We start from the raw sequence: 13,615 nt of genomic DNA, 5'->3' as shown, positions 1-13,615 counted from the left end.
TATTCACCACCTTAAGTGGACATCACCTTGTGGTATAGAGTAAGTTGAGTTGACAGATATTAGATCAGTTTAGTGCAGGACGAACGAGGAAGCAGCGATCTGATGCGCCGATCGCTCGTTCACTTCTCTAGCAACCATCCGCCGATTCGGATCAATTTATACGTTATTAATATATTGTGAATAATAAAGATAAGCTCCGACGAAAAGCTTACATTGGTGACCCCGACGTGATCCCGAATCCGGCTACGCAAAATTGATTGCTGTAACAGCAACAATTAGTTTTTGGAACGATATATTCCGAAGTGATCGTACCGTCCACGCGAAACTATTCCTGCGAGTGAACTTACAGGTTCACTAGTGAACAAGAACCACGCGAGTGAAAAAGTGCCGAGAGAAAATGACAAAGAGAGCCGATCGCCGTCGCAGACACAGCTACACAGTCTCATCCGGACCGATCGTCATCGTTTTTTTTTCTGCTGCACGGGCACGCAGCACCGTTACATCTCAAACGCCGAAATACACACGAACATCGTTTGGACAGCCGTACGGCTCCACTACAACAACGATCATCGTTTGTGCTTGTAACTACGAGGCAGAGCTCTAATCGTGCCCCATCGCCCTTTACGGCCACGAGAAACGAATCCAGCCGTGCGCCGTCGTTTTATTCACGGTCACACGACAAACGTCCAGCCGTGTGCCGTTTCACGGGCACGAGATACCGGAACAAGCCTTCAACTTTCCGGCGTTCACAAAAGCCGTCGTTATATATATATATCTATCTCTGGTTTTCCAAGCCACTTCAATGTTGGAACAGAAGATTTCAAACAAATGCTGATAGCTGCACGGGAGATTTCAAGTCTGGAAAGCCAGTTCAAAACACAAAGTTTTGTATTCAAAATCGTAACACTAATTTTCAATTTTAGTATACGCCACTTCAATCTGTAATTTTGGTGGGCAGTCACCACTATGGGATAGAAGGAAATGCAATTCGTCAAAATGTACAGTAAGTGATGTTTTCTAAATCATCCTAACGAATACAATATGGAAAGCATCAAATGAACAAAACCATGAATACTTTTAATTTTTTGAATGAATTTAATGTTTGCTGTTTGCACGATAAAACACATATGTTTAAAATTGGAAAACAAACCATCAATCATTGAACATTTTGACGTATTGCATTTCCTTCTATCCCATAGTGGGATATAGAGAGAGAGAAAGACAAAGAGAGAGAGAGAACGAGAGAGAGAAAGACAGAAAGAGCGCGAGAGAGAAAGACAGAGAGAGTGAAAGAGAAAGACAGAGAGAGCGAGAGAGATAGAGAGATATAGAGAGAGAAAGAGAGAAAGAGAGAAAGAGATAAAGAGAGAGAGAGAGAGAGAGAGAGAGAGAGAGAGGGAGAGAGCGAGAGAGAGTAACACATATAGTTGAAGAAATGTTCATTTTTGTTTTATTTTACGCACATTTTCTTACACGATTTACAATTTACCTAGGAAAGGTTGAAGTTATTAGAGCAGAAAATTATTGTAAAAAGCTCATTGTAGTATCAAATCAACCAAATTTGTTACGTATTAATAGACTGAGGGTTAGGTTGCTCATTGTCCCGAGATGTACCATTGACAGGGTCGTTGTTTTTAGAGGCCATGAAATTTACTGCTTTTTTTAAAACTTGTCTTTTGACAAAATTGGTCGTAGTGGTACTTATATCAGCAGTTACACCAAACTTGCACTTTATGTAACCGTATAGATTTGCTCCGTTTAAAACAAGAGCTATTAGCACCAGCAGCTGTATAAAGAAAAGAAGAAAGTTTTGAATGAAAATTAGTTTTAACAAAAAATATGAATTTAAATGATCTTAGAATTAAGTACAAGTACAGTTAACACAAGGTGATAGAGTAAATGAGACAGCATTTTTTTCTTATTGTGGCATATTGACACCTATCGCCTACCAGTCGATGAAAATTAACCACTGCTTTGGTAATATTGACCAATAAATCTATCTACTCGAATTGGTATCGCGTACGCATTTCACGTACCGGTCGATAAAATAATATCGGCCAATATAAAAACAACCGATTGAGTAGTTTCGCCACCTGTTAAATTGGGTTTGTTTACATATGACCACACCAGTTAGCACCATAAAGCGATTCAAAAATGTGTTTCGCGTTGAAATGTCTTACAGTTTTATACAGTACAATACAATACAATTTTAATTTTACAAATTTCGTGGGCGTTCTGTGTTGTTCTTCATCGCAGTAACATGCGTACATGTACCATCATCGAATACGGCCCGGAAAGGTTTTACACCAAGCTCGGAAACGTCCAGGCTTCGGAGTCCCTGATCGGCAACCTGAGCCATCAAAATCGTCGAAACCACCCGGAACCATCTGGAGTCGTCAGTAACCACATATAACCGTCCGTAGCAGTCCGGAGCCGCTAGTCGATAGCCGGAATTATCGGAGCTATCTGCAGCCGTCCGACGCCAGTTCCGGCAGCAGACTAGTTTCCGGACGGTTCAAGACGGCTCAGAATGGCCGCAAACGGCTCTGACTATTCAAACAAATCGGCTTCCACGGCACTTGCTGTTGACTAGCAACTTCGGATGGCTCCACTTGGTTCATATAAAAACATATATTTGTTGAATCTGGATTGAAACTCGCAAAATTTCAAGCTGTGAAATTTACGCATGTTACTGTACGCATGGCTCCGGACTGCTACGGACGGTTATATGTGGTTACTGACGACTCCAGATGGTTCCGGGTGGTTTCGACGATTTTGATGGCTCAGGTTGCCGATCAGGGACTCCGAAGCCTGGACGTTTCCGAGCTTGGTGTAAAACCTTTCCGAGCCGTATTCGATGATGGTGAAATCATTCTTCAAACACTTTTGGGTTTAACTTCACTAGGTAGCAGTCCAGGTAGATTAAAATGATTACGATAAAAAATCAGAGCCTGTCTCATCGCACTGTCGTCAACTCGTACGACTTAAGAACATGTACCCCATGCGTTCAAGCCCCGAATAGACCATGCTCCCATACGTATATAAGAAGAAAAATAATATATACTTCTTCTTCTGTTTGATCTAACATCCTGCGTGGGCATGACTGCCTATACAGGATTTCTAGACTTATTCAGTACCACGCAGCCGGATATTCAATCGTTACTACGGGGGGATGCTGCACTAAGCTTGATTCTACGACAGGCATGTTGTTAAACCGTGTAAGTTAACGGCTGAACCACAGAACTGCCTGGTCTGTATTTCAAGGCCATAATTTATTTACTTAACGATGAAATGAAAAAGAAAAATATTTCGTCTATCATTCAATTATTAACCCTTTATGTTAAGCATCACAGTTCCGTGGTACACGCATGACATAACATACCCGTCGTGGTTTCAAATCTAAATATGATATTCCGGCTGGATGGTACTTAATAAGTCTTGAAAGCCTGTATAGGCCAACACGTCCACGTAGGAAGTTACAACAAGTTGTTTCAATTAATTAAATTAATTATTTAGCATAATATCATTTTTTGTGTATTTTTAGTATTGGGGCGATTTTTTCTAATATTTATTTTAAACTCATATGAAATATCTTAATGCTTTGTTTTATATACATTAAATATTACAATACATGATTATTACTCCAAATCACAGTCGGATTCACGTAGAATGTGCACTCTACACTGTTTTCAACTGCCTTGAAGCAAGTGAGAATTATATCAATCGATATACAGTCTTTCCCCAAATTACGCGAATAATGCGTTCCGGATACATTCGCGTCACTCGGATTTTCGCGGAAGTCGAATATCACGTTTTACAGCCAAAATATACTCGATGAATAATTTTTTTTTTATTTATTTAGTTCATTTATGTTATTTATTAATTATTTCATCCAATTGGTGTAGAAAATTCGGTTATTTGGTGATTTATAACTTTAGAAAAAAAAAAGCAAATTATTTTTCATTTGACAATTGATGGAGAAAATTGTAACAATAATAAAAATTCGCGTAACTCAAATTCGCGTTACTTTGAGTGTCGCGTAACTCGGGGAAAGACTGTTACCAATATTTACCGTTCGCAATACAAATTACCAACTTTTCTAACGACTGCTCGACTTTTTACCCACTATTGCTATGGCATCCATTACAGTTGCTTCCACCGTTTTACCGGTTGACAAATTTGCCGCTTCGCGATACCAATCTGCCATATTTGTTATTATTTTGATCGATATATTTATCGACTGGTAGTTAACGTCGTTGGCGATAGGTGTCAATATAAGTTTCGTATTTTGTTCCGTTAGTATCTTGCTACTGAAGCCAACTAATATTAAATCGTGTATTTCCTAAAAAGCAGGAATTTGTATCAATATGTATACCAAAAATACTCAATTTTTTTGTACCCATGATGTTCTTTTGAGCGCAAGGGTACATTCACAAAAAGGAGGGGTAACCAAATTCACAAATTTCCATTTTAAAAACTGCGTCGAAATGTTTTCGTGACACACTGTGAGCAAGAACTGTTTTGACGATCCGTGAAGCAATGCGAGGGTTTTTGGGGATCTCTCGCTCTAATTATGTAGTTGTCTCGCTTCCACGTAGAACAGTATTTGCCAGCCAAGCTTTCCCTCCACTGTATTTCTTCCTACCCCTCGCCAATGGTCGTATGACGCCTCGCATAATACCTTTAATTGTGTAAGTGTGCAAGGCTGGCTTTACAGGGTTTCCTACGATGTGGTCAAGTGAAAAATAAAGGATGTAAGTGGTTGCCAGCCGTGGATGTGGATTTCGTCCTTCCTTCATTTGAACCACCGCGCGCGCAGTAATCTGGTATTAGAAACGACACCACACTAGAGCACGGGTAAGTTTTATCCAACTATAATCGTAATCATGTAGCATTCTTTTGATAAACCATGGGCTTGTTCAATTTGCTGGCAGTGAAACTACATCAATTGCTATGTTGTAAGATGACCAGCAAAGAATGATAAGGTGGATAGGTAAAGCTTTTCACTTTGGTGCTAATCTTTTTTTTTTCCTTTTTTGCAGCCGATTGTCCTCTGTCCTGGAACATGGTCGATGAAGGTAAATCGCCAACGTCTGAATCATCCAGGATTGGGACGCACGATGAGGCAGGTTCAAAGAGATAACTTAATAGCTGCTCGGAGATAACTCGGGATATTGGTCACCCGCACAACACAATAGTCCCCGCACAACACAATGGTCACAGAAACGGCACAAAACGAAATGCACCAACATGTCATCAATATAACTTCAATTCCAGAATTGATCGGTTTGCGCATCGACAAGGTCACAGGTAGGTAAATAAATTCACTCACAAGCATATATGTACAACTATCAATAAAGAGACTCCCCCCCCCCCCTCACAAAAAGGAGCGACGGAACGGGCGTGCGCAAGTCAAAGAGGTGCTAGAATAGTGTGCTAGGGATGCTACAATCTTTCATGAAGGTGATACACTGTACAGGCTAATTGTCTGTTTGTGAGTCATAAATATTACCTTCATTTTTATTAGACTTTTACCCATTTTATATGCGCATTGCTGTTAAAATATGTAAACGAAAAGGAGACAACAATTTAAGCTTATCTAAAAGCCTTAAAATATACGCGTACTTTAAACCAATAGAAAGTTCGTTAGTGTCGACCCAGTTAGAGGTGAACAATGGACCTTGGACATTTTTTGAGTGTGGATTCGTTTCATCCTGCTTCTTTTCGACCCAACCGACAATTTCAAATATTTTCGACGTCGTGTGTACGTCGTGTGAACGTTCACCCGACGTCGGGTGCTCGTCGCATTTAAGTCAATATACGACGAAGCGAAATTTTTTAAAACGAAAAACGCCACAATTATGGCGGATTTTCAGGAGTATTTCGCTCGTAGTTTTTGTCTAGGACAATTGCCATAAAAAAGGTAGTTCAAAAAGTCGATACTCTCTCTCCCCCTTACTCTTTCCCTGTGGGTACCGTACGATCCATCTTGCTATTCTCACATGGTAGCGGGAGTGATCGCTTGTCTGATGTCTTCTTTATCCGTTCACCCAGAGCGTATTCGCTTTGAGTGACGTCGCTTCCCCACCTCCTTAATTCCCACGTTTCTCTCCCAGCAGTTATTTGCGAATGCTTGACCTTGCCTGGTGTGCTTGACTTGGTTATTGTTTTTTTTTTCCTTCCCGTTTTTTTTTTGGCTGCTTGATGCATTGCGCGTTGGCTAGAGCCGTCGTTCGAATCTGGATTTGATCAGCGTGCAAGTTGTCGTGTGAATGTATGAATAGCTTTACCGTTGAAGCTATTTGCCGGATCGATCGGATGCATGCTGCGTACGGGTTTTATATTGTTTGTTAGTGCACTTAGTGTCAGTTAGTTACACTTGTTAAAAAAATCAATCAAAGGACGATCATCAATGCACTAGCACACACAACATATTATGTGAAGCCAACCAATGTTTAAAATTGTCAAATATTCAAATGAGGGATGATGTCTTTGACCACAATTTTCTTTTAATTTTTTTTTTTATTATTTTTATTCAACAATGTACAATTCCTCCATTCCCCCCCCCCCTCTTCATCCTTCCCACACAATAGGGAATGCAGGTAAGGATTGAACCTCCATGTTGTACCGTCTTCTTCCTTATTAACGGGGTCTACATTTCAGAAGAGAGAGGCACGTCTCCCCTGCCTCTCACTCGATGCTGTAAGCGAGCAGGGCCCGCCTCGGCTTAGCTGGCGCACGCATCGCTCGCTTGCGTTGCCTAGCTTGCTCCTTCTCTCGACTTGTTTGGAGACACATCATCGTTGCGGATGGTGCTACGCGGCCATATCTGGAGGGTGGCATAGAAAGTTGTGTTCTAGCCCGTCGCTGCACTCGCCATTGACGCAGCATGCGTAAGTGACGTTTATGCTGTATGCATTGTAGATGGCGCCTCGACTGCGCTCGGGTAATGGCTGTACCGACCTCCCCTCCCCTCCCCCCTCCCTTCCCCCTAATGTCGGTGATGCAGCCGGAGCCACGCGTCAAGCTGCTCCATTACGCCACGCGTCCCCACATTATATGGATGGCTTGACTGGTTTTGACTGCCCCTCGTTGTCGTGCTACCCGAACACAACACAACAACATACCCGTCCTAGGTTAAAGCCCCGTTGCGTGGCCATAGTGGCCCAAGACTGGCTATTCCGCTGTCCAGGAAAACCAGTTAGTAACAGGTCGCACGAATTAACAACATGCTCGTCTTCGGTTCAATCCTCGTGAGAACCGTCTCTCGTAGCAAGGGCTAACTATCCGGGAGCCGGCGTAGACCGGCATGACCGCGCAGGGTGTTACGCAAAGAAGAAGAAAAACAGGAGATCCACGCCCAAGAGTGTTTGAGGCAGGTAGCAAAGCAATGGTTGTTGTGTCAAATTAGATAAAGAAACTTTCTACGATCCTTCGCTCATAAGATGATGTGTACCTTACTTTCGATTTCATTTTTGACAGAAATTTCATTCCATAGTGTGGCTAGAAGGAAGAACATCTACCTACAAAAAATGCATGTTGCTCCCTTCCGGTATGTCATTTCCGTTCCTGTATGCTCCCTTCAGCTCGCTTCGCTCTCGTCCCCGATTGATTAGAACTTATCGTTGCCCCGGAACAATGCGCGCTGCTGCACGCAACCCACACCTTCATCTTCTCATCTCACCTCTTCGATTATCACCCTTCCCACTTCTCCTTCCGCTCTTGTTTGACCCCTTTTTTCTTACTCCCTTCCTCCTTCTTTCCTTTCTATTCGTATCGCTGTTCAATGAAGCTAGCATAGTTTAGGATATAAATGTAAACTAAATATAAAATGTAAACTGTATTTCCCGTGCTAAAGACAAACAATAGTAAGGTGCGGACAGGGGAGATTCAACCAATACGCAAACTAAGCGGGCGCGTGGGGCCCTGAGGAGAGGAACCCATCCCCCCACTCGGAAGTAAAAGTTCTTCGCAATCCCTCTCTGGTTTAGAATTCCTCATACAACATCTCGCTCGACACATCCGAATGGTCAACTTTCCGCCGTGTGTCCGTTTAGAGCCTCCACTCGTGCTAATACGCCACTGACTGCGGATTGACCTACCGGGTCGGAACCATCCGGATCATTTTGGAGGTGCGATTCCTTTCCAAATCGCTGCTCCCACGAGTCGGAATGGTACCTGCCGAACAACCTGGCGCCCCGCTGACCATATATCAGCGCTCTTTGGAACCACGTAGTCGATTACAGCCCGTGGCCGATTAGACCCCACAGCTCCCTGCCATCTGCGTACCAAGGCAATTGCCTCCCGTACAAATTTTCTTCTTCTTTTATATACCGAGCAATGCTGTGACTCCTTAACCGTACTAAAATCACACTATCGGATAGTTGGTTCTTGCTATCGGGGGAATGGTCCGGATGGGAATCGATCTCATATGGCCTCGTAGTAACCGGTCTCGTTATGATGATCGACTGCGTCAAATGAGTCGCTACGCATGTTGAATAGAGCAGCAGAGTAACGATTAAAAGCATTCTGCCGTTTGGTTTAAAGGGTATAAAATATGCGGCAGATTTACACACAACATCATACATGTGCCTTACTTACTTACTTATCCGGCGCTACAACCGCTTTGCGGTCTTGGCCTGCCTCAGGAGTGTCCGAAACCGCTCACGGTCTCGCGCCTTCGTCTGCCAGTCCGTTATCCCGGCCTTAATGGCGGACGCCTCCACGCCATCTTGCCACCTCAATTTGGGCCTACCACGCCTCACGGCCTAAAAAGACTCTAGTTGGTAGTTCCTGCCAACTATTATGTGTATATTTTCAATATAGAGAAATTGAAACTCAGAAGTTCTTAAAGTTAACACCTTTAATCCCAACATCCGAAATAGAGCAGAGTCCCTGGATTTCCAAGCAAAACACCCCCTTCCGACTGCATAGGCTTTCCAATCTTTGGATCAGAAGCAACTAGTGGGAAGGACTGGATAGTAAGCAAAGTATCATATCATCGAAAGTATCATAGTAGTATCATACTCTGTCCAAAAGTGCGCTGTTTGTTTCTCCTCCGCTACGACCCTACGAATTTTGCTAAGGGCCAATCCTTCGCGTGGCTTGCCGGAGAAGCTCGGTTCTTAACACAATGGGATTTTTGTTAATTTTTCAAAACCCGGTTTTCCATACATACGCATTTTTTTAATAAAACTGTCAGCCACCTATCGAGCGCACAATTAAAAAGTATGCCAACTAAAAAGCGTTCAACTATTGAATTGTACAAGGATACAAGTATAGATTCATACTATTGCATGATAAAGATTCTCCGAGCTCTGTTCCATTTGCCATTGCCATGGCAAACCGGTGACTTTATCAACACTCTAAGCGCTAGCATCTGCACTGGCTTTCTGTGGAGAGCACAATACAAGTTAAAAGAGCAGATAGAGCATTTCGTTGGCCTACGATCGTTCACTCTTTTTCTGATCCTCAGAGACAATCGCCCAGAGTGATAAAATATTAGTTAATTTACTTCGTATCCCAACCAGTGAGATCATACTGTACACGAAAATGTAGTGCATACTTTGTAAGGTTGGTTAATCTTCAAGGGACCTGTAGTTTAGAAAGATTTGAAATTAGAGAAAAAAAATCAAAGCGATGGTACGGCGTGCCTGAGCAACAACCATTAAAAAACTGTAATTCAAAAATTAGCCATACAGAATATGGGCAACCAAATTGTACATACACTTTAAATAAATTTACCTAAGGAAGACAATCATGTACAGCGCCTACCACTACTCTATGGATAGTCGTTTTTCGCGATTTGTAGAAAATCCGTAAGGGAAAGATAAAAACAGTAAATGTATAAGTTGTGCAGAATACTATTTCATATCTTCGTATATTTAGTTCGAGTTACGCGTTTCTCGATTTACACGGATACGGAGATACGCGGTTTTCTAAATCTGACAAACCAAACGTCAAATCAATATAATTTACTTCAAGAATTGTCCAATGCCGTATAAATTGCATTTTTGTTAAAAAATTTAATCGACTTAATAGCTAAACATATAAGAACGTTCGCCACGAATCGCACCAAAGAAGTGATAGAGTGTAAACAAGTACTAAATTAAATAAAAAATACCGATTTTTTCAATTGTGTTTTGGCTGATTTTTGTGTTTTGGCTGAGCCTGCGATTTTCAGTCTAGATAATTCCAGCCTCAAGGCTAGAACTAGATTCGAGTATCTGCTCGAAAAAATGGCAAAATAAGGCGATGTTTACATTTATCCGAAGGTGTATTACAGAGATCAGGTGATTGAATATAAAATCTAAGTGTATGTAGTCCAGGTGGTCTCATATCATGTTTTTTATAACCAACTTCAAACATCTCTTTTTGACAGAACGGGTGAAAGCTTTTGCTCAAACAAGCTTTCTGGAGGCTTGATGAATACCCAAAACACTCTTAAAATCTTCATTCAGAAACAGAAGCGATAAAAATCAGCCTTCTAAATTCATGCACCTTGGGATAAGCCCATCTGTATATTATACCGACATAGATAGCTGCTCGGAAACGGCTATACAATGCAAACAGTTGACAGGCTGAGGCTCAGCTTACGAACTTAAAACGGAAAGGGCCCCATTCGCTAATTTCCGCAGCTCAATGCGAATTTTTCCCATACAAAGCAAAACGATCGAATTTTTGTAGCACAGTTCATTTTGCTCGTGAGTTTCATGGTATACCAGTTTTCAAAAACACTAGTCAAATGAACGATTTGGTGGCCAAAAGAATGTCAAATGACACGAAAATGACAGTCGGCTCGATCGAAAAATGGTGCTAAGGCCGACAGCTAGAAAAATTTGGTCTAACATCCTACGCCGACATGCCGAGCTATACAGGCTTTCAAGACTTATTCATAACCAAGTAGCCGGATAGTCATTTGTGCGAGATGACAACTGTAGTAGGCATGGGACGATTGTGCGAGACCTATGCCGCACACTACAACCAACGGCTCCGGAGCTGGCTCCGCAACAACGGCTCCGGAACCGGGTGGTTTTACAGATATTTTCTAGTAGAATATGCCACCTTAAAAGCGGCTATTCTATTTCACATAAGATGTGGCTTAGTATGTAATGCATGTGACAAAATCGGAACTATTTGTAGGGTTTCGGCTGCACTCATAGCTCCGGAGCCGACTCCGCACCCATAGCTCCAGAACCGGGTTTAACAACGCAGAAAACCCTTTTTAAGAGGTTTCAATCGATAAAATCCGTAATAGCCAAGCAAGTCATGTTTAAAGGAATTAATCACTAAAAAATTGATAAGTTTTTAACATTGTTAACATATACGGGACAAACGAATGCTACACGTTATGCATGTCATGCATGTCAATACTGCAATCACATCGAGTGTTTGCTTCCATACTTGCGAGAAGAAATTGTTGCTACGTGTGTAGCAATCTATATTTGAGTTTAAAAGAAGAAAGAATGACAAAATTCACAAACTAGCTTTTGGTGATGTTCGCAGCGTAGTTTTAAAATTGGTGTTGCCTATCCGTTTTCTAATTTGTGACTAACCGCGTTTCGCGATGGCCCCTGTTCCAGATCAGCTGTTTGGCAATGAACTTGGTTGACCCTTTTAGTGACCGCTGTCGAACTTTATCCTAATTGGCCCTAATCTTGGTCATATATCTGTCTCATATTTTTATCCTTATCTGTTGCTGTACTGTGGCGCCATCTGCTGCGATTCTTTCTACCTATTCGAGCTCATGGGATATGACAGCTCGATGTTTGCAAATATTTGTTGATATCCCAATTCGCCTGTCAAATTACATGTGGCCTATATCGTGCCAACAGATATATTCGTTTTTTTAATCCATTAATACAATGCCGTCTCTATTGAACCGCTAGTCTGGAGCTGTTGATTAGCCGCTGGCTCCGGAGCGGTAGGTGCAGAGCCGGCTCCGTAGCCTTTGGTGCGGAACCAGCTCCAGAGCCGTTGGTGCGCTCCGAAGCGCCCATCACTACAAACAACCACGCACCCAGAGCGAGAAAGAATGCATATATTGCTAGCGTGGTTAGTTAGATCAATCGCACACAGCCGCACACAGCCGGGTCAGTCGCACACTGCCGCACAAAAAGAACTCGCGACGCGCACAGCAACATAAATGACCCGTCCGGCAAAATGAGTGTATTTTTTGAGTGATTTGCGTGACGCTAGCGAAATACAGTGTCTCTTCGACCAATGAGTAACACACTCCCACGCAAACAATGAGACCCCAAATTTTGAGTGATTCAGGGCGAGGGGTATGAGAAAGCTTGAGGAAGCAAGGAGAAACGCGCTGCGATGAGAGTTCGCATTCTGTTTTACACGCGCGCTTCACTAACACCAATACAAATACCGTGCTTGGACGAGCCGTCTGTGAATGTGTGTGTCTTCTTTCAGCGAGCTCACCAACTTGGATCTGCTCGTCACATCGTGTTGTCTCGCTTAAACTACAGCATCGAACCATCGCTCCGTATGTCCCCCTCCCCTCCTACGCGTACAAAACCACCAGTACAGCGCGACGCTTTGCCGGAGATGGTTGTGCGTGTTTTGTTCTAAGTCCCGCGCGCAGTGTTTGTGCGTTGGTGCGCATTTCGTCAAAGTCTCGTGCGCCGGTGTGTTTTGGTGAAGTGTGTAGTGAATAAACAGTGTGCACAGACGCACATGCAGTGCGTGGATCGACAGGTAAGAATTTGCTGAACAGAGTCAACGCAGATTGTCGACAAGTTTCCCGCAGCCTGGATCGACCCGGTACTTTGCAGTATGACGTCATTCGTGAGTATGAAGGATTCTAAATGTGTACTTTAGTGTGTACTTTTCACGCAAACAATGAGACCCCAAATTTTGAGTGATACAGGCCGAGGGGTATGAGGAAGCTTGAGGAAGCAAGGAGAAACGCGCTGCGATGAGAGTTCGCATTCTGTTTTACACGCGCGCTTCACTAACACCAATACAAATACCGTGCTTTGACGAGCCGTCTATGAATGTGTGTGTCTTCTTTCAGCGAGCTCACCAACTTGGATCTGCTCGTCACATCGTGTTGTCTCGCTTACACTACAGCATCGAACCATCGCTCCGTATGTCCCCCTCCCCTCCTACGCGTACAAAACCACCAGTACAGCGCGACGCTTTGCCGGAGATGGTTGTGCGTGTTTTGTTCTAAGTCCCGCGCGCAGTGTTTGTGCGTTGATGCGCATTTCGTTGAAAGTCTCGTGCGCCGGTGTGTTTTGATAAAGTGTGAAGTGAACAGTGTGTACAGACGCACATGCAGTGCGTGCATCGACAGGTAAGGATCCATTTATTCACAGATATATGTTTGCTGGATGGAGGTCGTTCTTAGCAGGACGACGACATGATGTGTGTTTTTGTTAGGTTCTAAATGTGTGACGAAAGATTACATTAAGTTTCAACAAAGTGTTTAATGTAACCAAAAATGACCGTGTTTGTGTTTGTTGTTAGAATAAATGCGTATTTGCGATCGTGGTAATGTATGAAAGAAAGCGAAAAACAACAAGCTTTTGATGTGTTGGTAGCATGGCTCGAAAGAACACAAACACACCGTGCTGCAGAGCGCACCGTGCGTTGCGGGTGG

At 42.9% G+C, this 13,615-nt stretch overlaps 1 protein-coding gene across 3 annotated transcripts in view; it reads right to left on the bottom strand.

The window, feature by feature from the left end:
- Positions 1–1,424: 1,424 nt before the first annotated feature.
- Positions 1,425–13,615, bottom strand: part of LOC120906008 (uncharacterized Golgi apparatus membrane protein-like protein CG5021) — a 27,411-nt gene continuing 15,220 nt past the window's right edge. The window contains exon 4 of one of the 3 annotated variants that reach the window (XM_040317397.1): positions 1,425–1,786. In XM_040317397.1, the coding sequence (XP_040173331.1) occupies positions 1,565–1,786 (222 nt within the window). In that variant the 3' untranslated portion in view covers positions 1,425–1,564. Of the gene's footprint in view, positions 1,787–8,688; positions 8,801–13,615 lie in introns of those variants that run through there. The other 2 variants (XM_040317398.1, XM_040317400.1) reach the window with 2 other exon arrangements.

Source organism: Anopheles arabiensis, chromosome X, assembly GCF_016920715.1.
Source record: "Anopheles arabiensis isolate DONGOLA chromosome X, AaraD3, whole genome shotgun sequence".
In the NCBI taxonomy this organism is placed as follows: Eukaryota; Metazoa; Arthropoda; class Insecta; order Diptera; family Culicidae; genus Anopheles; species Anopheles arabiensis.
This window is presented reverse-complemented; position numbering and strand designations above follow the sequence as displayed.